Below are 25,725 nucleotides of genomic sequence, written 5' to 3' on the forward strand. Positions count from 1 at the left end.
TATTATTTTTGGTTTTTGGGTCACACCTGGCGATGCACAGGGCTTACTCCTGGCTCATGCACTCAGGAATTACTCCTGGCTGTGCTCGGGGGACCATATGGGATGCTGGGAATTGAACCCGGGTCGGCCACATGCAAGGCAAACGCTCTCCCCGCTGTGCTATTGCTCCAGCGCCCCACTAAGAATCTTTGAATTTTGAAGCATATACTAGTACTCTCTTGTAAGCTCCAATACCCCAGCCTCGACACCAGTGTCCGTGGCTCGTGTAACTGAAGTCCAGGCTTTGATTAGATTCTTGAATATGCGAATTTTAAAAAAATTCCTCAGCTCTAAGAGTCACTTAGTTTTCCTTTTGATTTTATAATTTTCGGACACCTAATGGTGTTTTTGTTTGTTTTACTGAATTCCAGATACTGTGAATTTTACCTTGATTGAGGCTGATTTTTCTTAATCTTTTATTTTTATTTTTTGAGCTCCTTTTTCCTGATGCAGTGAAGTTACTCAGAAATATTTTAAGTCTTCACGGTATTTTTTTTTTTTTTGCTTTGTTTTGTTTGGGGGCCATACCTGGCAATGCTCAGGGCTTACTTCTGGCTCTGTGCTCAGGGGCCAACCCTGGCAGTGCTTAGGGGCCCATAAGGGGTGCTAATAATTGAACCTGGGTTGGCTGGGTGCAAGGCAGACGCCCTCCCCGCTGTACTATCATCACTCCAGCTCCATCTTTGGGATCCTACTTTAAGCTTTGTTTAGGACTTTGGTGACCGTGTCACCGCCTGCCCTGCCCCTTGGGGCTAGCTTTTTCACCCAGCCAAAGCAGAGAGTTTTGTTCTCACTGGTTACGGAGAACGGGGAATTTTTTTTTCCAGACCCTGTGTGGTGCCAACTATTATTCTTTCCAGCCGTTTGTTTGAGTGTCTCTTTCTCTGTCTTGGGCCGTTGCTTCCCGTACTGGTGAGCATTGGCCTGAAGATGGGGCACGTCTGCAGTCTCAGGTTCTCTCTACAGTGCTCTCCGCCCTGAGCGTTTGACCTGCTCTGGCCCTCCTAGGCCCTGGGCTCTGTCATCAGTCTGCGGTCTCAGCCCGGGACTCTGGGACGGCCTCTGTTGTTGCCACATAACCTATCTGTCTTCCAAACGTTTCTTCAATTTGAACTTGGATTCATTTTTTCATTCATTTCCAGTTTTTAATTTTTTGGGGGGAGGATGTTTGGAGATCCACTGCAGAGGCAGGAGTCTCCCCTGAGCACTGCTGGGTGTGACCCCAAAACAACATTTCAGCACCACCCCTTCCACCGGTGTCTGTTTCCCCGCACCTTTGTCCCGATACAGCAGCTTACTGTGTCATCTTTTATAATTTCCTGTGCTGTGACTTTTTTTTTTTTTGCTTTTTGGGTCACACCCAGCGATGCTCAGGGGTTACTCCTGGCTTTGCACTCAGGAATTGCTCCTGGCAGTGCTTGGGGGACCATATGGGATGCCAGGGATCGAACCCGGGTCGGCTGCGTGCAGGGCAAACGCCCTACCTGCTGTGCTATTGCTCTGGCCCCTGTGCTGTGACTTTTTGATTCATTTATTGAAGTTCATATCTTCCTTGGGGTGGAATTTGGTTTTGGAGCATAGCATAGCACTGTTGTCCTGTTGTTCATCGATTTGCTCTTGCAGACACCAGTTATGTCTCCATTGTGAGACTTGTTACTGTTTTTGTCATATCAAATATGCCATGGGTAGCTTGCTAGGCTCTGCTGTGCGGGCGGGATACTCTCGGTAGCTTGCCGGGCTCTCCGAGCGGGACCCAGGGATCGAACCCGGGTTGGCCACGTGCAAGGCAGATGCCCTATCCACTGTGCTATCACTCCAGCTCCAGGTTTTGGAGCATATCTGAGAGATCTCTTTATCTGATACCTTTTGAGGAAATAAAGAGTTTAAACATATTTGAATTGGAATCTTCCATCTGAGCCTAAATAACCAGGCGAGCAGAAGTTTCCAGACCTTAGGGTAAGGCAAGGAAAGATCACTGGGGACTGGAGCAATAGGAGAGTAGGCAGGGCTTTTGCCTTGCACAGGACTGACTCAGGTTTGATCCTCGGCACGACCTGGCTCTGGCAGGAGTGATCCCTGAGTGCAGAGCCAGGAGCAAGCCTGAGCACTGCAGTAGGTGCCCACATACCAAAACAAAACAAAAAGATGTTTGTGGGTGACTGGCTTGTTTCAGTGAAATCTCACCTTTCTTAGAAAGGTCGTTTCTGCTCTCATCACAGTCTTCTTTCTAACATGGGTAGTAGGAATGAAAGCCTTTTATAGGAAGATGCAGAGAGATCCGGGTTTCTGTGCGTGCAGTGCATGAGGGCAGACCAGTTCCTGCCCCTGTCACTTCTGATTTCCTTCTCAAGCCCAAGGAGCTTGGCCTGTGAGAAGGTAGAGGAGGGCCTGGCCGAGTTACCCCAAGTTATCTGCTAGTTTTCCAGATAAAAAAAGTTTATAGTCAGGGCTGGAGCAATAGCGCAGCGGGGAGGGCGTTTGCCTTGCACACTGCCGACCCGGTTCGATTCCCAGCATCCCATATGGTCCCCTGAGCACCGCCAGGAGTAATTCCTGAGTGCAGAGCCAGGAGTGACCCCTGTGCATCGCCGGGTGTGACCCTAACAAGCAAAAAAAAAAAAAAAGAAATTAGAATGGGCTGGGAGGCACCGCGTGTTTCCCGATTCACAATGTACTGGTTGTGGCGAGGTAGGGATTTGCTCCCTTAAAGTGTTATGTGAAAATAAGTTATTTTGGGGTAATTTTTTATATTTTACTCTACTTGCACAAAGTAATATATCACATTCTTTACTAGTAACGTGTTGTAAAAGTTTAATTATTTGTAGATACACTGGTCTCTCGGCTGTTGTTAAAAGTTCGTACAAATATGGTTCCATGACATTTCACTTAGCTCGTTAGGTAACTTTGTTTTCTGAGAGGTACTAACATTTTTTTGTTCCTCATCGCTAAGGTCCTAAACTAACATTGAAAATAATACATCATATTACAAGCAAAAGTGTATTTCCTTATTTATTACCGTAATCCTATTTTTGAGAAAAAAATGAAATTTATCTTTTTGGAACAGGGTCATTATCGTTATTGTGATGCTCTTTCTATGCTGGGGGAATATGACTGGGCCCTGCAAGCAAACGTAAAGGCTCAGAAACTCTGTAGGAATGACCCTGAGGGCATCAAGGATCTAATTCAGCAGCATGTAAAGTTACAAAAACAAATAGAAGACCTGCAAGGTATTTCAACTAAGATTCTTTCATTACAGTCGAATTCCCTTTAAGGCTTTTGAAGGTGGGTTTCTTGGGCTTTGGACGACCCCTTCTCAGATGATTCTTTTGCGTGTCATGTTATATTACTGAAGTCTTCCGTATCTGCTGTGTAGAATTTGATTAATGTTATGTCTCATTTGGTAGTGATCTGCAATTTTTATTTGAAGCAGCGGCAAATTGTTACTTATTCTGTAAAACCAAAAAATAAGGCCTTCTAAAAATTTGAATAAAGTTAAGAAGTTTGAAATTTCTTCTCCATTATTAAAGTTATTTCTTAAAGAAAAGGACTCTTCCCAGTAGAGATGGCTAATGTTTTCAACTAAGCCTGCAACTAATTCTCCAGCATGCCAAAGACATACACAAGAGAAACAGCTACCTGCGGGCTGGGGGTTCTAGATTTTTCATCCTGCTCTTACTTTCTTGCCTGACATCATTTTCCTTCCTGCAGCACCTGAAACTCCCTCACTCTGCACTTGCACCTTATAGGTCTTTCCTGCTTGTTCTTCTTTGGGTATTTTGGTGTCTTTCGGGGCTGAGCTGGGTAGTTCTGTACAGATGCTCCAACCCCTAACATGATTGTGAGATTGTGAGCTCCTTGAAGACAGGTACCTCTGATTCAAATCAGTATATTGCTGCGTCTAGTAATAGACAAGGCTCGTGCCAGGTTTTTGCTGACAACATCTTAAAACTAAAGCCACCGAGAGATGTCAGATTGATTTAGGGATACCTCTTTCTCTCTAACTTTGATGTTCTTACTGCCACTTTAAAGGAAGGTTAAAGATATTTGATCGTTCGTGTTGCCAGTGCACTGATTGCTCTGTGTGTGTGATTGGTTTTTTTTGTAGGTCGAGCAACCACTCGGAATCCAATCAAAGCCTTTTATGAAAGCAGGTGAGTTGCCATTGCTTGGGCCAATGGCAGTCACATAGCATGGTTCTGTCATATGAGTGTGAAACCTTTTGGGTGTGTAGGGGCTGGAGAGATAGTGCATGAGAAAGGAGCTTGTACCTGGCTGGCCAGGTTTGGATCCCCGGCACCCAAAGTTGTGCAAGCAGGAGTAATGTCTGAGCACAGGGCCAGAAGGTGACCCCCAAAGCAAGCAGTCCTGTGTGTGACTGGCAGTGGCAGTCATGGTGAAGTTGGAATGGAAGGACGAGAGGGCGTTTCCCATTTCTGTGTATAAGACAGAGTGACCTGTGAATTGCCAGGAATATTTTGCGTACTATTTCCTGAACTATTTATGTAGGTGTAGATTAGGTATCACTTCTATAGCCTATGGAGAACGAGGGATGAAATAGATGGTAATTGGGTATCACTGTACTTGGGTGGGTCTATTTTAGACAGTGAGGGTCCCGCTGCATTGTTATGCCTGTTCCACTTTACCTCTTTCCTGAAACATCTTTCCTGCTGCCCCTACCCTGCCCCCCAGCTGGTGGAAGTCAGAACAAAGGCATACATTTACAAGGGGGGGAAAATACCCAATAAATGTTGTTCTCTGTTTGCTTAACTGGTGATTAAAGTGGATGGACCTTCCCTCCCCAAACTTCAGCTGTGTAAAGTAATGAGCCAGTTTAGAATGAAGGGGGCAACATTAGAAACTAGAATGTTGCTTTAATTATTCTTAATCTCTTTTGGAATTCTCTTGATACCAAATTAAAAATAGTTGCGCAGAAGGTCCAGTTCCAGGTGTAGTTAGAATCTGCGTAAAACGTGATAAACCTAACTATAAAAACAAAACGCCAGGGGCCGGAGCGATAGCACAGCGGGTAGGGCGTTTGCCTTGCATGCGGCTGACCCGGGTTCGATCCCCGGCATCCCATATGGTCCCCCAAGCACCGCCAGTAGTAATTCCTGAGTGCAAAGCCAGGAGTAACCCCTGAGCATCGCTGGGTGTGACCCAAAAAACAAACAAAAAAAAAACCAAAAAAAAAAAAAAAAAACCAAAACGCCAAAGCAGTAGTATCTTGATTTCAAGGGTTAAGAGGCAGTAGTGGCAGAAGCCTGCTGAGTCAAAGGATGATTCTTAAAAATGCATATTTAATCAGTCTGAGTAAAAGCATTATTCTTGTTCTTCTCTCAGAGCCTACATCTCCACTTTATCGGCACCTGCATTTAGAACTTCGCTTAATTTTGCCGAGACTGGGAAAGATTCTAGAAAACCTAAGCACGCGATGGCAAGTGGTGGGAGTCACAACATAAAGGTAGGCACAGTTAGTAACTAAAATTAAAGTTTAATTTGATTGGGTAGTCTCTCCCTGTCCTGTCAATTAACTGTTGGACTCTTCCGGGCTCTATTTTGCTTTGAAGTCTCACTCATGTTATTTCCATGATTAGGCGGCAGATGAGGCTTTGAACTCCGATGACTGCGACTGTCGTTCTGAATTCGTGCCGGCACCTGGTGAGTCTGTTTTCCACGTGGAAATTGTTGAATGGATCAGTGTGGCCTCTGTTTCCATGCCCTGAAATTAGCATGAGCCACACTTCTGTTTGCTACTGTTCTCTTTTTTTCTTTATAATACTTGTACATTAAGAAGGCTTTAATTATGTCTATAAAGTCAGTACTCAGTCTTTTATTATTATTTAATAAACTTAAATTCGGAAATCTAAGCAAAAAAAAAGGAAACAGCTCCTTCTTGCTCTATTCTCTAATTCTAATTCCACTGATTAATATTTCTCTGTCTGTCTTTATTTATTAACTAATTAATTAACTTTTTATTTATTTATGTGCTTGCTTGCTTGCTTGTTGGGTCACACCCTGCAATGCTCAGGGGCTGCTCCTGGCTCTGCACTCAGGAATTATTCCTAGTGGTTCTTGGGGGACCCTATGGGTTTCTGGGGATCAAACCCGGGTCGGCCACATGCAAGGCAAACGCCCTTCCTGCTGTACTATCGCTCCAACCCCTCGATTGGTATTTCTCAGCATTTATTTACTTTTCCTCTTACCCCCAAATTTTAATGCCCCAAAAGCAGTTTGTACTGTATATATACTTGTGCTTTATTTATGAAAAAATGATTTTTTTCATCTTATCCGGTTATCACCAGTCTGCCGTGATAGTTTTTTTTAATTTATTTTATAAGGTAGTTCACAATATTTGTATACATTTAATATTCCAACCCCCCATCCCACCACCATGACACCTTCCCACCACCATATTTGGGATGTTTCCATCCCAAGCCCCAATCCCTGTTCCAAAGCACAACCAAAATAATACATTTTGTATTGTTTGTTATGAGAAACCGCTGAAATTGCTACCGAAAAAGTAAGTGATAGTGTTTTTGTTAGAAGTAGATATACTGCAGTCTGATTTTAGCTTATTTTAAAGTGTGTGCATCTGCTGCATGTCCGTCTGTGCGGATAATAAAAACTGCAGACAGCAGGAACTCACTTCATTCGCATGCTTGGGAATTGAAGGGTTCCAGAGAAGTAAATATTAATTTTTCCTTATTAAATCATTAAATATTCTTAATTTCTTTTCTTAATTTTCCAATCTGCCTTTATACCGTGAGATTTGATGGAAATCATTCCAGCTGGATTCCGGGCTCCCCGTCCTTCCCGTCAGCGGCGTCTCGGAACAGCGCCTGTGGAACCACTGTGTTCTGTCTGGGCATCCAGCTCGGGCCCTGCCAAGGGTGCGCTCTAGCCTCTGAGCCACCGCCTGGCTCTCTTAGGACTTTTTACTCCCCCCTGCCCCGTTTTGAAAGCTGAGAACCAAACTTGGGTTGTCCCGCACGAGAGGCCAGTGCAGTGCCTCCTGTCCTTTCTCCCCTGCTCACTATTTCCTGAAATGAATTTCATGTAAGTTTAAGCCATGTAAACCAAAAAGAAAATTTTTTTTCCTTTTAATTCTTTTGCTCTACACAACCAGCACAAAGGCCCGAGTGATAGCACCGCAGGCCGGGTGCTTGCTTTGCACACAGCTGACCTGGGTCTGATGTCTGGTACCGCTCAAAAGCCCCTGAGCCCTGCCAAGAGTGTTCCTGGAGCACAGCGCCGGGGCAAGCACTGAGAAACGCAAAAAAGTGCGGGGCGGGGGGAGAGGTGGAATTGATATGCTTTGTTTACTCCTGTTGTAGATCTAAATAATAATTACAGGTTTGGGTGTTTCTTTTCGTTTGTTTTGCTTTGGGGCCACATTCGGCAGTGCTCAGGGGCAGTTTCTCATTGCTGCACTCAGGTCTTCCTGGGGAACCATATGGGACACCCGGGATTGAACCCGGGTCACCCCTGTGCAAGCACGCGCCCTGCCCGCAGTGCTTTCCCTCTGGCCCCGGGATTTGCCTGTTTGTAGTTACATGCACATGTCACGTTTCCTTTGCTTTCTAACGTGCAGTTTCAGCATGCTTTATTTTCAGTCTTTGTGCGGTGGTGGCAGTTGTGATGGGTGGGGCCTGTGCACGGGTGCAGTGCTGACACATTTGTTTGCTTGTCATAGTTAAACATTCTGGTTGTGGTGCTCTCATCCTTGCTGGTGGTGGCCAGGTGATCAGTTGCGTACACCATTGTGGTGCAGGGGTCCCAAATAAAGCGGCTTCTGGGCCTCCACACGACATGTGGGGCAGTTCTGGGGACGGAGCTTGGGCCCTCCTCCCTGTAAGCCACCGGCTCTACCAACTGAGCAACGTCCAGGGGCCTACAGCCATGTCCAGTTTCTTTTATTTTTTGCTTTTTGGGTCACAACCAGCAGTGCACAGGGGTTACTCCTGGCTCATGCACTCAGGAATTACCCCTGGCGGTGTTCAGGGGACCATATGGGATGCTGGGAATCGAATCCAGGTCGGCCGCGTGCAAGGCAAATGCGCCCTCCCCGATGTGCCATGGCTCCAGCCCTGCAATGTCCGTATTTATACACAGATTTCAGGAACAAATGCTTTTGTATTCACAGGCCAGACTCCGAAATACAAAGGAAAGCAAAAATCCAGAAACAACGAATTGGAGAAATTCAAGTATGCCTTTGTTTGTTTCCTGGTGCGGGGGTCACCTGAGGGAGGGCTTAGGGGCTGCTCTCAGTTGGAGCAGTACAGGTGCTGGGTCACTGCACCTTGGTTTCCAGCATGCACAGTGCCATAGCTGTGGGCTTCGAGGGTTTGATTTCACCTCCTCCTATTATCACTGTTATCAGTACTTCTTCCTGTGCTGTCCTCTCCCTGAGGGCTCAGGGGGTTGGGGGGGGGGGCGGGGAGCATCCCTCTATCATGTACCAGTTACCTCTTCTTTGTATTTTGCAAAGCACCGAAACCTTTTTTTGATGTCCAAGGCGTGTCTGGAGAAGATCATAGTGGAGTAAAGGGCGCTTGATTCTGCCGCCTAAGAGTGGTTTCTGAAAGTCAGGAGAAAACTGCAGTCTTAAGTTTTCGTTTTTGTTTTGGGCCCATGCCCAGCAGTGCTCATGGGCTTCTCCTAGCTCTATTCTCAGGGGTCACCTGATAATGGGCTCAGGGAGCCACACAGGAGGCTGGGGGTGGGACTCAGGTTGGCCGTGTGCGTGGCAGGGCCTCCCCCGCTGTGCTGTTGCTTCGGCCCTGCAGTGTTCAATTTTTTAATTGCAAAATCTGTGCTCCAAAGCGGAAGAGATAGTGAAGCAAATGTAAGGGGAAAGTTTTAGGGGCTGCAGAGTTGGTACAGAGTTAGCGGGTCCATGGTCCCAGCTCTACCAGGGGTCACGCTGGGGTGCGTCGCCAGGAGCAAGCCCTGGGCAGGCTGGGGTTGGGGGATGGGTTCGTGTTTGGGGACTATGTTGCTATTGTTGACCAGAGTTTTTAATATCTTCAGAAAAATTCTTCCCCTTCCCCAAGCTTATCTTTTAATCGCTACATCTAATTTCCCCTCTGCCTGTAACTTTGTAGAGAGTTTCATTGAGATTTTATTGACTCTTGAGATTGATTTTGGGGAGAATCTGTATCTTGGAAGCATTTCTGCTTAGGACCTTGTGACTCTCCATTTTCTGAGTGTTTTATTTTTTATTTTTATTTTTTTTTTTGCTTTTTGGGTCACACCCGGCAATGCACAGGGGTTACTTCTGGCTTTACACTCAGGAATTACTCCCGGCGGTGCTCAGTGGACCATATGGGATGCTGGGAATCGAACCCGGGTCGGCCGCGTGCAAGGCAAACGCCCTACCCGCTGTGCTATTGCTCCAGCCCCTGCTGAGTGTTTTAAAAGGGTCTCTAGTAAATGTTTTTTTTTTTTTCCTTTATGGGGACGGGACTTGTTTTAAATTTTAAAACAAATGCTTTTCTTTTTCAGTTCTAATTCACAAGGAACTTTACCAGCAGATTTGAAAAACATTTTGGAGAAACAGTTTTCTAAATCTTCCCGAGCGGCAAACCAGGTAAGGAGAAGACTTTGCTCTTGTAAAATGCGAAAGCTCTGTGAACACAAAATTTTTCACATGAACAAAGTCTAATTACGTACATACCCTTTTTACTAATTGGAGAGATGTACTATAACATACGGTTGCTAGATGCCAAGTTGTCTTTTATTTTGTTCCAACACCCATCCCGTCAGCCAGCATCCACTCCCCTCTTCCGAGCCATCGTTTATTTTCAGATGCTAAACTTGATGGTTAATGTAAAGCAGATATGTAACTAGTGGTGAACCCTGCAGAATTGTTTGCTTCCCATAGATTTAAATATTTTAGAATTCGGTTATTTTAGGTACATACGACAAATAGCCCTTATTAAGGACTGTTAGAATGTAGCATGTTGTTGGAAGCAGTTTACAAACTGCTTTCTACCTGGTAACAGAAAAACAAGTGTCTAACAGACGGGGGCATCAACATTGCCTTTTATACTGTTTGGCAGAAGCTAAAATCCATGAAGGACTTTGTAGAAAAGACAGCCTTTGGGGCGGGTGCAGCAGGTCAGCGGGCAGATGCACTTCCTATGGTCACCCCCCGGCACTGCCAGGAGTGACCCCTGAGCACAGAGCTAGGGACAAGCCCCGGGCCCTGCTGGGTGATGCCCTAGAACCAAACAGGAAGAGAAAGTGAAAATCCAAAGGTTACCACTTCACCGTTTAATCAGAATACATACACTTGTTGCTCCTCCTGGATAAGAGAGGAAGTGTGTTTCATAGTGCTAGGCCTTGCTCATTTTTCTAGAATAAACACCACAGTTTAATGTTTTAAGAGGACAAATGAAGAACATCAGCTACTGCAGTTTAGGTTAATTTGGTGAGAATAGAACAATCAGACATATAAGAATAATCAAGCTGCCCTCATATCCTGAAACAAACTTAATTCTCCGCCAAAATAAGCAGTTCCGTCTTTAGCTCAGGGAAAGGCGAGCGTCTTACCTGCTGTGCTATCTCTGCAGCCACAGTTTTCACTTTTTTTATTTTTTGGGCTTTTCCTGGCAACACTCAGGAGACCATATATGTGCTGAGCTGGGCATCGAACCAGGATGGACCACATGTAAGGCAGGCGTCTTATCTCTTGTACTCTCTTGATGACCCTGAATTTTCACTTAATAATATTTTTATTTTTAAGTTTTAAAATTACTTTATCTGCATTGCTGTTTTGTGATTTATGATCGTAGTGGTTTTAGACATGTGCCAAGTCTGGGGCTGTGGATCAGATCCCCAACAGTTTAAAAAAAAAAAAATTTAAAAAAGCTGTGCAAGGGAAAGCATAGAATGCATGAAGGGTCGCGTGGATATTGACGTGTTTAGCCTCAGGTGGAGTTTTAGACCGAAGACAGTCAGCCTGGGTGAAATGGAGATTCTGTGCTTGCAGGATTTCGCCAATATTATGAAAATGCTGCGAAGCTTGATCCAGGACGGCTACACGGCGTTGCTGGAACAACGCTGCCGTAGCGCCGCCCAGGCCTTTACCGAGCTGCTCAACGGCCTGGACCCCCAGAAGATCAAGGTACGGTGGCCACCGCGCCCTTCATGAACACGCGGGTCTCCTGCACGGAGGCGAGGACCCAGGCTGTCACCTCACGGGACTTGCCTCTCTTAGGCCTTGCTGGGGGGGGTGGGGCCACGTTGAGTCCAGTGGGGAGAAGTGGGCGGTGCTCCAGCTGCCTCTGCAGTAGTGCTCCCATGGGGGAGGACCCTGCTGCTCACTCTCGAGGGTCGTCTTTGCTTTGTTGTTTACGAACAAGCGAAATCCGGGGTTTACCGATGTTTGAAGTTCGTGATTGGTGATAGTCATGGTTAGAGACTCCTGGCCTAACGTTTTCACCCGGGGAGAGTTGGCTCGGTAAAGAAAGCATGTGGACAAGGGTGTGGGGAAGAAGTTTTCATGATCCGTGGTGGCTACCCCTTCGCCTGCAAAGAATGTTCTTTGAGAATACGTCAGTTATTCTGATGTGTTGAGAGCCCTGCCACGGTGATTCTGGTGGGTTTTTTGTTTTGTTTTGTTATTTTTGCCTTTTTTTGGGTCATACCCGGGGATGCTCAGGGGTTCCTCCTGGCTCATGCACTCAGGAATGACTCCTGGCGGTGCTGGGGGACCACATAGGATGCTGGGGATTGAACCCGGGTCGGCCGTGTGCAAGGCAAGTGCCCTATGTGCTGTGCCATTGCTCCAGCCCTGATTCTGAGTTTTAAAATGATGTTAGCGATATAACTACATTGTTTTTGCAAAATATAGTTTCTGTTCAACCTGAACCTTAATTTTTTTTCTTTTGCTTTTTGGGTCACACCCAGCAATGCACAGGGGTCACTCCTGGCTCATGCACTCAGGAATTACTCCTGGCGGTGCTCGGGGAACCATATGGGATGCTGGGATTCTAACCCGGGTCGGCCGCGTGCAAGGCAAATGCCCTACCAGCTGTGCTATCACTCCAGCCCCTCTTTTGTTTTTCTTTTTGGGTCACACCCAGCAATGCTCAGAGGTTACTTCTGTCTCTGTGCTCAGGAATTGCCTCTGGCGGTGCTTTGGGAACCATATGGGATACTGGGAATCAAACCCGGGTCAGCCTTGTGCAAGGCCCTACCCACTGTACTATTGCTCCAGCCCCGTACCTTAATTATTTTGATTAGTGAGATTTTTATTATAATTCTTTTTATGTTGTGATTTTTAAAACTGGTATGATGCAGATTGGGCGGAATTATGTTCAGCTATTTAACTGTAATATTTTCTTAACAGCAACTGAACCTGGCCATGATCAATTACGTCTTGGTAGTCTACGGACTTGCCATTTCCCTCCTGGGAATCGGACAACCTGAGGTAAGATTTGTGAAAGAAACAATAATAAGAAAATGAAATGCAGAGAGTATAATTTTGTCATAGAAATTTCTAGATAACATGGTTATTTAATTTTTTTAATTTTTATTTTATAAGGTAGTTATAAAGTAAACTACCTTATAGTTTATTTTATCTGATTACATTTAATATTCAAACACCAATCCCACCACCATGACAGCCTCCTGCCACCATATTTGGGATATTTCCATCCCAAGCCCTAAGCCTTGTCCCCCTTGTCCCAAAGCAGAACCGAAATAATATACTTTGTATTGTTTGTTAAGAAAAACTGCTGAAAATGCTGCCAAAAAGTATCCATAGAGAAAATGCTGTGAAGATTGTTTTGTTTTGGCAGGGGCCACTAAGACCTTTAGGGTATCACTAGTATGTTGCTAAAGGTTGAGTGATGTTAGCTTTAGTACCTATATCTGAATAGATAGATGTATGCATACATACGTGTGTGTGTGTGTGTGTATATATATATATATATTTTTCCTCTATGATTGCTTGCCTACTATTTGAACCCCGTCACCTGTGGTTTGGTACTCTGGAGAATGGGTAGGGACCACAGCACTGTCCACTCGTGTGTGAGGCTCAGCCCGAGCATGGTGGCCGTTGGGCTGTGGGGATTTTCGGCTACTGGGACTGGGTCCCTTGGGGTGGGACGGGCTCTCACCCCCGCCCCCTCTGGGGCACCCCGAGTGAGACAGCCTGGCACGGGGTCAGGTGGCAAGGCTATGGTGGGCGTCATATTGCTCCCTTTCGGGAAAGAAAGCCTTGCGATCTCTACAGGGTTATTTTATTTTATTTTATTTTATTTATTTATTTATTTATTTTATTTTATTTTTGGGTCACACCCGGTGATGCTCAGGGGTTACTCCTGGCTCTGCACTCAGGAATTACTCCTGGCGGTGCTCGGAGGACCATATGGGATGCTGGGAATCAAACCCGGGTCGGCTGCGTGCAAGGCAAACGCCCTCCCCACTGTGCTATTGCTCCAGCCCTACAGGGTTATTTTAAATGTACAAAAAAAATGCGATTACCATCTGCTTTTAGCATGTCTTTTTGTACAATGGTCATTGTTTTTAATTACTATAAAGGAGTTATCTGAAGCTGAGAATCAGTTCAAGAGGATGATTGAACACTACCCCAACGAGGGACTGGATTGCTTGGCCTACTGTGGGATCGGAAAAGTCTATTTGAAGAAAAACAGGTTAGTGGACACCTTGAAGCTTCAGCCCGGCCTGTGAGTTGCTGAGGGCGGCGTGGGCAGGTCTTTGCTATCCTCACTTAGCTAGATGTGATCCTTCGTTCACTTCGACAGCTGGCATTTCTGCACTAATATTAACCATTAAAGGAAGGCCAGGGGTTCCAGCCTCCTGGTTTCTTCTTCTGAGTTCAGTGAGAAAGTCAGTAATTTAGTAGTCTGACAGACCTAACCTCGTCTGAAAAGGAATCAAGTGAACAACGGGATGTTCATAGCTTACTAGTAACAACATCTCTATGATTTTTGCAGTGAAAAATGAAAATTTTGTATCCTTAACCTCTTCAAATTATGACTTTAGATTTCTGGAAGCTCTTAATCACTTTGAGAAAGCAAGAACCTTGATTTACCGCCTTCCTGGAGTTTTGACTTGGCCCACAAGCAATGTGGTGATCGAAGAGACAAAGCCGGGGAAAATAAAGGTAATTGTTTACTGCTGCAGAGCACGTCCAATAATCGCTGACAGAAATGGATTGTGGAAAGCCCCAGATTAATCACATGTGTATCTCCTTCAAAGCCAGTCAGCACCAGTTCCGTTTACTCTGTTTCCTCACTGCCAGTCATACTGACTTCCTCTCACTGTAGTCAACCCTTAGAGCGACTCTCCTTGTACTGAGAGTCTACCTATTGTGGAGATGGAAAAGGTTGAGTGGGTGAGGAGCTTAATGTTACAAATCTAGGAAAGCATGGGCCTGGAACGTGAATCTAGGATTCCAATGTCATTATAAAGTATGTTGCATTGGCTGTACCTAGAGAAAGGTACGGTATCATTAATTTATCCTAATTACTATAATTACTGATACTGTGTTTAAATACATAGAAAATACCAGTTCAGTCGTATAGGCAGATTCTTTACTATTCTGCAAGACCTAAATCAGGATCTTTAACTGGGTCTGTAGGACCTAAATTATGTAAGAATTTGCTGCTTGCGGGGTTGGTGTGTGGTGAATCCTGGCGTATGCTGAGAGCTTGCTTTGGCTGGAGCTTTTACAAGCAGGGAATCCACTATAATAATTAGGTAATGAAAATAACTAAACATACCTAAGCAGTGTTATAAACATTAACTTTAAATAACCCTAAAAAGTGGCTAAAAATTTTTAATCGATTACTCGTTTTAAACACCGTGGTTTACAGAGCATTACTGAATGTGACTGAATGTGGTCCCCCCAAAGAAAACATAGAATGAGAAGTTTCAGACGTGTTCGGATGGCTTCAGGAAAGTGGCCGGCAGAGGCCAGAGTGATGGTCCAGTGGGTAGGGCACTGGCCTCGAATGAGGCAAATTCAAATTCAAATTCTGGCATCCCATCTGGTCCCCAAGTCCACCGGGAGTGATTTCTGAGCACGGAGCCAGGAATAACCCCTGAGCACCGTGGGATATGCTCCCAACAAAACAAAACAAATGGGCCAATAGCGGTACGTAATTTAAAGTTAATGTTTATAACACAGCTTAGGATTTTAGGTTTGACAGAAATTCTGGAAATTTTCTATTTGGCCTTCCCCCCCCCCACTCTCCTTTTAACACATTCCTTCATCGGCCTCATACGAAGTTTTGTGTGGTTTGGTCTTGGCTAAAAAGTAGCCATTCGATGGCACTGCGATAATATGATTTCTATATTTTTCCTAGATGCTGATAGAGAAATTCATTGAGGAATGCAAATTCCCTCCAGTGCCCGATGCCATTTGTTGCTATCAGAAGTGCCGTGGGTATTCCAAGATCCAGATCTATATCACGGATCCTGATTTCAAGGTAAAAGCTAAGTGTGAGCGCAGACAAGCTGACGGGATTGTAACTCCCCTCTCTGCCCCTCCCTCCGTGTTTGAGCTGCTTCGTTCATTACCTTTGATGGGTCTGAGAGACAGTAAAGTCGGTAGTGGACCTGCCTTGCCTGTGGCTGACCTGGGTTGGATTGCCAGCACCCCTTACGGTCCGTCAGGAGTGACCCCGGAGTGTACATCTGAGCCCAGCTCTGTTTCTAGCCCAAAAACCCATGGGGAATGGAATCATTGTGGGTGAAAACTTAACCATTATGAAGTTAATTATGTTTAAGAATCTGAGTAAGTTGGAACTGGAGCGATTGTACAACCTGCAGAGCTAATGTCAAAAATGCATTGCCTGGGATTTCGTCTGTATTTTTATGATTTCAGATCTTACATTGAAATCTGATGGTTGGGGGCCGGAGCGATAGCATAGCGGGTAGGGCGTTTGCCTTGCACGGCCGACCCGGGTTCGATCCCCGGCATCCCATATGGTCCCCCAAGTACCACCTGGAGTAATTCCTGAGTGCAAAGCCAGGAATAACCCCTGAGCATCGCTGGGTGTGACCCAAAAAGGAAAAAAAAAAACCAAAAACCAAATCTGATGGTTGGTTCTTTGATTTGTTTTTGGGCCACACCCTGCATGCTCAGGGATTATTTCTGGCTCTTCACTCAGCAAGTAGTCAGGGGGGTCCATAGGGGATTCTGGGGATAGAACCTGGGTCGGCAGCATGTAAGAGAAGCACCCTGCCTGTTGCAGTATCGCTGGGACCACACACAATGGTGCCCATAAGGTGGCCCCGGTCATATTTCTGGGGACTGCGGAGTGCCCTTGCTCAGACCATACCCTCCACCATGACAGAGCTTGTTCGTTAGCCTTTAAACTCCCCCTCACACCTCTGTCTTTACCTGAATATGTGCTTTGTGTGTGTGTGTGTGTGTGTGTGTGTGCACGCATGCTTGAACACATTTTTGTGGACTGTTTAAAAATTTGAATTTACAATGTTGCCCCTCCAGGGCTTCATCCGCATCAGCTGCTGCCAGTATTGTAAAATCGAGTTTCACATGAATTGCTGGAAGAAGTTAAAGACAACAACCTTTAATGATAAGATTGACAAGGTACGACTCATGAAGTGGTCTGGATTTTTAGCATGTTCATACAATGTTGAAATTTTTCTTTTCTTAAAAGGGCTGTGGTGGGCCTGGAGTGATCATAACCCGTGCCCAGAGGTTTCTCACTAATCTGCTATCCTGATTCCCGGGTATCTTATAATAATGTTTTATTTATTGCCTCAGTCGTCCTGAGGTTTGCAGGCTGGGCCCGGAGTGAGCTGTAGCAGCTCCTCTCCATGGCTGTGAAGTGTGTTTCTGAATTTCGGCTGAGACAGGCTTGGCTTGTGGGAGGGCACCAAGAGCCATCACTACTCCATGCCGTGTTGCTAAAAGCTCTGGCGGACACGGGTGCACCATGCATGCTGCTTAGTGCACGGAGCAAAGCAGAGCATGTGGTCATCTTTGCCGTGTTCTGCACGGGGTCTCTGGAAGCAGGCTTGACCCTGTTTGGACTCCTTGGTTATTAAAATACTACGCATGTGCCTCCTGCAGCAATAGCACAGTGGGAAGGGCATTTGTCTTGCATGCAGCCAACCCGGGTTCGATTCCCAATATCCCATATGGTCCCCTGAGCACTGCCAGGGGTAATTCCTGAGTGCAGAGCCAGGAGTAACCCCTGAGCATCGCCGGGTGTTAACCCTAAAAAAGAAAAAAAAAATTCTATGCGTGTGACATTTTATTGTAAGATCTGATACTCCTTTCTTCCAATCAAACAGGATTTCCTACAAGGAATTTGTCTCACCCCGGACTGTGAAGGAATCATTTCCAAGATTATTATCTACAGCAGTGGTGGGCAAGTGAAATGCGAAGTGAGTAGCTAAGAAAGGGGAAATCTCACATACTGACAACCAAAATGCGCGTGTTTTAAAATAGGGCTTGCTAGAAGTGGTGCCCTTTGGATCTGGTCTTTTCCAGGCAAGACAAACTTAACATGAGAACATCACAAATTTCTCTTTCCTCATACGAAAGGGAGGCTTTTTAACATTTCTCATGTTTTTATTCTCTTTCCTTAGCCTAGAATTCTGAATCCGTGGTTATTAGCCTTTGGGTTTGGGTGGGGTTCGTAGGGGTGGAAGCGTGTCGGAAAAGAGATTGAACTTGTAATTGCATGGGATGGGAGTGGCCAGAGAGGGTTGTTCTAGTAGTATTTGTAGTTCATGGGATCATCTCTTTGCTTTTCATATTTAAGTTCTGAAAGTGTTTCTGCTCCCTTGCTCCACTTCTAGCCCATTGTTCTGCTGAGGTTCTGTCTGGGTCGGGGTATCTCAGCTCTGCTCTTTACACAGCTGAGCAGCCTGGGTGGGAAATGCCCTTGACTTTGTGGTTTTGTGTTACTTTTCATGAGAGCATGAGACAAACTTTGGATGTCTTTGTTTTTATTTTAAGTTTGAACACAAGGTCATAAAAGAAAAAGTTCCTCCAAGACCTATTCTGAAGCAGAAATGTTCTAGGTAAGATTTTCTATCATCTGTAAGTTTAATGATGTCTCTTGGAGAAGATAATTCTGTAATTGGCAATTCTAAATTAGGTCTTTTTTTTTTTTAATTGAATCACAGTGAGAGATACCAATTGTAAGGTGGTTTGAGATTGGGTTTCCATCGTATAATGTTTCAACACCCATCTTTTCACTAGTATACATTTCCCACCACCAATTTCCTCAGTTTCCCTCCTGATAATGTTTTTTTGATTGACCACTTACATATAGCTGAATTAATGGTTTTGAAATAAATTTTATGGATATTAAAAATTTAAATTAGCGTAGAATGGTTAAATTCTGAAACTTGAATCACTGGTTTTACAAATAAAATTATAATGGCTTATGATGTGAAATTTTATTTGTTAAATAGATTTGATATTTAGATAAAGGTTGTATCCTTTACTTTCATTTTTTTAAACTTTAGTTTCTTTTGTCCTTTTAGTCTTTCCTTAATAAACATTTTGAATCAGTGACTATTTCTTACTCTGAAATACTCAACGTATTGTTTGGATTACTCACTTTCTGTACCTTTTTTAGATTTTTGAAGCCTCTTTTTATTTTGATCTTGATATTTAATTTTAAGGACTTTTTTTTATCTTTGTTAACCCAAGATAAAGCAAAAAAAAAAAAAAGACAAACAGAATTTTTGAAGAGAGTTCACTATAGATACATCTACCAAACTCCAGAAAGTCATCATTTGAATGTTATGACAATATGTTTTCATGGGTCTCTCTTTGAAATGAATATATATTATCCTTCAGAGTAATTATTTTGGGAGAGGGAGGTGTCCACTAGTGCTCGGGGCCTTCTCCCAGTTTTGCACTCAGCTCACTCTTAGCCAGGGGACTGTCTGGTGCTGGGAATCTCACCCCAGCCTCTGCCGTGTGAAATGTGTGTCCTGGCCCTGAGCTGTCTCCCTGGCACAACTTGCAGTATTTCTGCATTTCTTAAATAATTTAGAGGAATAGGAATGACATCTGTACAGTCTGTACAAGCCATCCTCAACACCTTGTTCTCATAAAACAAGTATCCTTATTTTAAGTAAAATGATTGGGGCTGGAGCGATAGCACAGCGGGTAGGGCATTTGCCTTGCACTCGGCTGACTCAGGTTCGATTGCCAGCATCCCATGTGGTCCCCTGAGCACCGCCAGGGGTAATTCCTGAGTGCAGAGCCAGGAGTAACCCCTCCCTGTACATCACCAGGTGTGGCCCAAAAAGCAAAAAAAAAAAAAGATTGTATACTTTCTTTTTTTATGATACGTTATATATTTTTGTTTATTATCTTGGTGCTGAGCTTTGAATCCAGTTGTCGCTCATGCGAGGCATTTGCATGAGTAGATTGTGATCCAAGCGGAAGATACAGGCCAGGCTCTAAAATGAAGGAGAATGTCTGTCTTCTGTCTTCGTGCTCACAGAATCGTGTCTGCTGTAGCGAAAGCAGACTCACTAGCTCAGTGAATTTCCAACTGAGGCGATTGTTACTAATCTTACATGTTTATTAGCCTTGAGAAGTTGAAACTGAAAGAAGACAAAAAACTGAAGAGAAAGATCCAAAAGATGGAAGCCAAGAAATTAGCCCAAGAGAGAATGGAAGAGGACTTGAGGGAGAGTAACCCACCCAAAGCTGAGGAGCACAAAGGTACGAGCAGGTGCAGCCTACTAAGAAGCTTGGTGCTTAGAGTGACGTCACACCCCGCTTCTTGGGACGTTGTTAGTTGAAATTAAATAGCAGTTTGTATATAATAAATCACTGTGTAGGTACAGGTAATGTTAACATAATTGTTACATATTTACTAGTCCTCTGTAAACTTCACATAGGGCCTTTATATTAGCTACTAATGACCTGAAATGATGCTCGTGTCAAACGCAGAAGCACCTTAGTGGTGAATTTGTCCTACCTTCTGGGTGATGCTCACCTTGTCGGCAGCCCCTGGTCTGCGTGGGAATCCGCTTTGTTAATTTTACATTTTCTGGACACACAGTTCGATTTTTCCATCATTTTTACTATGATGGTCCTTTCCAAAGTGAATTTTTCCTCTTACTATTTTTTATCTGATATTCCATTAATGTTTCACAAATCAATTAAAAAATTACATTGTACGGAAACATTTTTCAGCAAGTGTTTGTACTTTGGCTTTGTATGCTTTGAAAGGCTGACAGTCTATTCAGTAGGAAATCTGTGAATTCGTTTGTGTGCAAGGTGGAATCTAACAATTTGATAGGTAATGGAGTGATAACCACCAAGTATTAGTTAAGTTGTATTGAGTAAATAATCCCTCCAGCCTGCATGCTGATGATCTAGCCGTATCTTTTCGTTATAAAGTTTAGTTGAGACTGGGCTAGAATTGCTGGGACAATCAGCGTTACTCTATAGCAACTGAGTTTTTAGGTAGTGCGTAAGTGAGGTGGTTTTAAGGACATAAGATTCTTGTGTATGGTTTAATTGAACTTTCCCTTTTGAAAGGAGTTGTTATTTCCCAGTTTTCCATCCATTTCTTTATTTAAAGCTACAAAGAATCACTTTATTCCAAGTTTTGTTTTATATAATGTTACATTATTTCTGAGTTTGTATTTTTGAAAATTGATCCTTTTTTGACTGCTATGGACCACTGCTGTTCTTCCACAGAAACGGCTAAGAGTGTTCAGAGCTGCCAGTTTCTTGATGACAGAATCCTGCAGTGCATAAAGCAGTATGCTGACAAGATTAAATCTGGGATCCAGAACCCTTCCAAACTTCTCAAGGAATTGCTCTCTTGGAAAGTTTTGAGCACCGAAGACTACACCACCTGTTTTTCAAGCAGAAATTTTCTGAACGAAGCCGTAGACTATGTCATTCGTCATTTGGTCCAGGAGAAGAATCGAGTTAAGACAAGAATATTTCTGCATGTTTTGAGTGAACTTAAAGAAGTCGAGCCCAAATTAGCCACCTGGATCCAGAAACTGAATGGCTTTGGTATGTCTGTCGCTTGATTCTACAAGCGTGTATGTGTGTGGGGGGGAGTTGTTTGTATTTGGTTTGTTGATTTTTGTGCCACACCTGGTGCTCTGTGCTCAGTGCTCAGGGATGATTCCTGGCAGTGCTTGGAGTGGGGCACGGGACAGCATGTGGGAACTGGGGGTCGAACTTGGGTGGGACACGTGCGAGGCAAGAGTGCCACCGCACTGACAGGGCAGGTGTCATCTCGACTGTCTGCGCCCCCAGGAGGTGTGGCTGAGCGAAGATGAGCCCAGATGTGAATGCTTTCTGGGTTCCCTTTTCTGCTTTTCTGTTGGGGGTGGGGGCTGGGGGGCTTGGGCTACCTCTGGCAGAGCTCAGAAATCACTCCTAGGGGACCATATGGGGTGCCGGATGCAGCCTGTTTTCAGCTGCTCTGGCCCCAGTTTTTTACTGTCCCTGTTTTTACTGTCCCTGAGGTACTGTTACTGTACCTCAAAACCTCCGTTTGTGAGGTACCTGATGGTTAAATAGCCCCCCTGGGTAGATAAATAGGATTCTTCAGATCTCAAATTCCTAAAAAAAAAAATCTGAGGAAGGAGCAAGTGGAAAGAACACGCTTAGGATTCCTAAAGCCAGTCTCCCCCTGAGGGTTAATCTGTGTCACCCAAAGAAGGTCTTTATCCGATAATCAAAATTCAAATAGCCCTGGGTTGAACTAGGCTGCTGTGAATCACAAACTCTGCTGATACTTGCTTTTAATCATTTTTTTTTTGGCTTTTTAAAATTTATTTATTTTTCTCTTTTTTGGGGTCATACTTGGCAATGCACAGGGGTTACTCCTGGCTCTGCACTCAGGAATTACTCCTGGTGGTGCTCAGGGGACCATATGGGATGCTGGGATTGAACCCAGGTCAGTCAAATTCAAGGCAGATGCCCTCCCTGCTGTACTGTCACTCCGATCCCTTTTGGGGGGGTCATACCTGGTGATTTTCAGGGGTTACTCCGTGGCTCTGCTCTCCAGAATTACTCCTGGCAGTGCTCAGAGGACCCTATGGGATGCCAGGGATAGAACCCGGGTCAGCTGCGTGTAAGGCCAACGCCCTCCCCCCTGGACTATCCCTCCTGCCCCTGTCTTGGTATTTCCCACTTGATTTCCACCCATCCTTAAGTAGGCTTTTCTCTGGTCACCCAGAAACTGCGGAAGGGATCTGGTACTTGATCTCTTCAAGGAAGATTTTGCGGGGTTGTGTGGGTGGGTGTAGGTCTACCCAGCATCACTCAGGGCTTACTCCTCACCTGTGCTCGGGGCTCACTCCTGGCCTTCCTCACGGGAGCGTCTGTGGTCCTGGGGATCAAATTGACCTGGAATTGGTTGGTGCAATGCGAGCACCGTAATGTTAGTGCCCCGAGCCCTGTACTGTCTTTTGGCCCCGGCAGTGTTTCTGTGGTTGTTTATGTTATCACTGCAGTAGCAGCTGGCCTGCACAAAAGGTGACTCACTCGCCAGTTACTGCATTAAAGGCTGCAGGTGGACCAGGAAGCAAGAACAGGCCTTAAGCATTTGCCTTGCACACCTCCTGCCCTGGGATGGTCTCTGAGCACCAGCAGGGGGCACTCCTGAGCCCCACAGGGAGCCAGACTCCCTCGCTCCCTCCAAAAAGACTGAAAAGTACTGCAGAAGACGAGGTGTTGGAGAGTGAAGCTGCCGGGTCTCTCTCTAGGGCTCCTAGGAGTCTGGGTTTCGGAGACTACTGATAAAGTTTAATAAGCATAATAGATGCCTTTGTGGGGCTGGAGCCATAGCACAGCGGGGAGGGTGTTTGCCTTGCACGTGGCCAACCCGGGTTCAATTCCCAGCATCCCATATGGCCCCCTGAGCACTGCCAGGAGTAATTCCTGAGTGTAGAGCCAGGAGTAATCCCTGAGCATCACCAGGTGTGATCCAAAAAGCGAAAAATAAATAAATAAATAAATAAATAAATAAATAAATGAGTGCCTTTGTCCTACCTTATTCAATTTTTAGATGTGAATTATAATTAGCATGTCAATAATACATGAAATTTTTTAAGTATGTGGCATGAGCAGGTGCGCAAGCACTGAGCGTGTAGACAGCCAGAGGGAAGGCCCTTCCAGACAGGCCTGGTGCTCTCACTGAGTTTGTCTCTGACTTGGGTTTTGTGTTTCTTTCAGGCTTAGATGCCACAGGATCGTTTTTCTCCCGATACGGAGCATCTCTCAAGGAGCTTGATTTCAGCATCATGACTTTCCTCTGGAATGAGAAGTACGGCCACAAACTGGCGTCCATCGAAGGGAAGCAGCTGAATTATTTCTGCGATTCCGCGTCCGCGAAGGAGGCGCGGTGCCTGATCTGGCTGCTGGAGGACCACCGGGACAAGTTCCCGGCCTTGCACAATGCCCTGGATGAGTTCTTTGATATCATGGGTAGGTGGGCCGAGGGCCAGGTACTCCGTCTGGGGGGAGGGGGAGCCGTACATACTTAACAAAAGTGTGGAAAGCATTAGGTACGACTGTTTCATTTGGGAAAGCTTGTGATGAAGAATATTGAATATATTTTTTCAAATGTCCTTAACCTTTTGATCCGTGGGAGTTGTAGAAGTAGTCAGGGGGGCATATTGTTCAGACAGCCTGTCATGCTGTTCTCATGTTAGGCCTTCTGTGAGGTTCTTGCCTAGGATGCGTAGTTTGGTGCTGGGCGTTTAGGTAAGGGGTGTCCTGCGGGCAGGTGTGATATTTGCAGATGCAGACAGAGTCTTTGGGAACAGGGAAAGGCCCCGACTAGTTGCTCGGCTTCTCCCTCATTCAGCCCTGTAAACCCCTCGTGGGTTCTGCTCTTTCCCGGCTCCTTGTTAATGAGGGTCTTAGAGGTGCTTGCACTAGGCGCTGCTCTCAGCCCCCTTAGGTCCAAGAGAAAGGTCCAGAGAAGGTGCCAGGGGGTTAGGGGGAGGATCGGGTAGGTGGTGCATCCAAGGAGGACAGCGTCGGTGCTGGGGAGAGTTTATAATTGATCGTGACACGGAAGTGTACTTGGATAGGTTGACATCCAGGTGTAGACAGAGGATGGGTGAGAACTGGGACCGGTGTGGCTCAGAGCAAGGGGAAGACCGTGGCAGAGTGCAGTAGCTAGTGGGTGATCACTCCGAGATTTCGGTTTCTGTATTGCACAAGTGAGAAGATTTAGAACCAGCAACCTCGATGGTCTTTCTGCTTTGGATTTTTGGTGTTCTTAGGTACTAACTCAATTTAATTTTCTCTAATAATCCCACGCGTGTCTTATAAATGACTGCGCTTCTTCACGGTCCCTTTTTCTCGTGGTTTCACGGGTCTGTGTATGGTCAGAGTTGGGCTTTCGAGGTTCATGCTCTTTCAGAGGGCACACACGAGGTCTGGCCTTGGCAGCAGTGTCGTGTGGTAGAGGCCATGGCGGTAGGAAGAAGAGGAAGGCTGTTCTGTGTTTCTTAGGGAGCAGATTCAAACCTAGATGGCTTTATTTTTCCAGGACTCTGCTTCAGGACTGAACGTGACATGCTACTGGATAGCCTGAATTTATTGCCATCAGTTTGCTACTGCTGGTAATAAAACGCTTCCTGTGCTGAGCTCAGAAAACCCAATGCATGTTGGGATCCCACGAAAGTAAACTCAGAAAAGATACACGTCCCCCTCATTGGCGTTATTCCGAGTCTCCTGTCTCCACCTGAAAATTGCAGCCTCTCTAGCTGTGATCATTTCCCACCCTTGAGTCATAGAATTGAAGCCACCAACCAATGACTGGCTGAAGTTCCGATCCTTAACTCTGCCTTGCACCCTTACTTCATTTCCTTCTTTTCATCTAAAGGGACAGTCCACTGGGCTTGTAACAAAATGTATTTAATAAAGCAGTGTAGACAACCCCCGAGATTTAATAAATTAAACGACCAAGAGGACCCTTAGGGGCCATATGGGTAGATCGTTCAACCCTAGGCTTCCTAAATTGATCTGTTAAAAACTAGCATTGAGCAGCTGGACCAATAGCACAGTGGGTAGGGTGTTTGGTAGCGCCTTGCACGTGGCCAACCCGGGTTCGATTCCCAGCATCCCATAGGGAACACCACCAGGAGTATTTTCTGAGTGTAGAGCTGGGAGTAACCCCTGTGTATTGCCGGGCGTCACCCGAAAAGCATAAAGAAAAAAACTAGCATTGAGCGCCAGGGAGATAATACAACCGGTCGGGCATTTGCCTTGTGCGTGGCTGACCCCGTGCAGTCCCTGGCACCCCCAGGTGGTCCCCTGAGCTCCACCAAGAGCGATCCCTGAGCACAAAGCCAGGAGTAACCCCTGAGCATTGCTGGGTAGGGCCCAGACCCAACACTCTCCCCGCCCCCAAATGTAGCATTGCTGCCTGTCTTGTGAAGCAGGACCCTGAAATTGGTCTCAGCTGTTCTGTTTTCCGGCTGTCCCCCCGACCGCCTCCTCAGCAGCACACGCCAGCTGTGTCTCCCTCCTGCCCGTTCCTGCCCTGCCTGCCCCTGTCCACTTGCCTCGGCCGATGTGGTTATCTCTCCGTAATGAGCCCGTGACCAGCTTCCAACTGGCCTCTGGGTCTCCACATCCTCCAAGTCTGCCTTTAGAGCCCCCCCCCCACCCCGCCCCGGGGCCTCTTCTCTGTGTTTCTGTCAGGAAACACTTGA

At 45.6% G+C, this 25,725-nt stretch overlaps 1 protein-coding gene across 6 annotated transcripts in view; it reads left to right on the plus strand.

Annotated features, from left to right (window-relative positions):
* The window catches only part of TTC3 (tetratricopeptide repeat domain 3), a 90,331-nt gene that overhangs the window by 34,948 nt on the left and 29,658 nt on the right, over positions 1–25,725 (plus strand). For 5 of the 6 annotated variants that reach the window (XM_055127633.1, XM_055127636.1, XM_055127635.1 and 2 more), the window contains 18 exons: positions 3,104–3,266; positions 4,145–4,190; positions 5,380–5,500; positions 5,634–5,697; positions 8,183–8,243; positions 9,544–9,628; positions 10,664–10,711; positions 11,033–11,167; positions 12,395–12,475; positions 13,591–13,703; positions 14,056–14,176; positions 15,381–15,503; positions 16,529–16,630; positions 17,341–17,433; positions 18,011–18,075; positions 19,605–19,741; positions 20,729–21,055; positions 23,231–23,482. In XM_055127633.1, the coding sequence (XP_054983608.1) occupies positions 3,104–3,266; positions 4,145–4,190; positions 5,380–5,500; positions 5,634–5,697; positions 8,183–8,243; positions 9,544–9,628; positions 10,664–10,711; positions 11,033–11,167; positions 12,395–12,475; positions 13,591–13,703; positions 14,056–14,176; positions 15,381–15,503; positions 16,529–16,630; positions 17,341–17,433; positions 18,011–18,075; positions 19,605–19,741; positions 20,729–21,055; positions 23,231–23,482 (2,137 nt within the window). The remainder of the gene's footprint in view (positions 1–3,103; positions 3,267–4,144; positions 4,191–5,379; positions 5,501–5,633; positions 5,698–8,182; positions 8,244–9,543; positions 9,629–10,663; positions 10,712–11,032; positions 11,168–12,394; positions 12,476–13,590; positions 13,704–14,055; positions 14,177–15,380; positions 15,504–16,528; positions 16,631–17,340; positions 17,434–18,010; positions 18,076–19,604; positions 19,742–20,728; positions 21,056–23,230; positions 23,483–25,725) is intronic. The other variant, XM_055127637.1, reaches the window with a different exon arrangement.

The sequence above is a fragment of the Sorex araneus genome, chromosome 2 (assembly GCF_027595985.1).
Source record: "Sorex araneus isolate mSorAra2 chromosome 2, mSorAra2.pri, whole genome shotgun sequence".
In the NCBI taxonomy this organism is placed as follows: domain Eukaryota; kingdom Metazoa; phylum Chordata; class Mammalia; order Eulipotyphla; family Soricidae; genus Sorex; species Sorex araneus.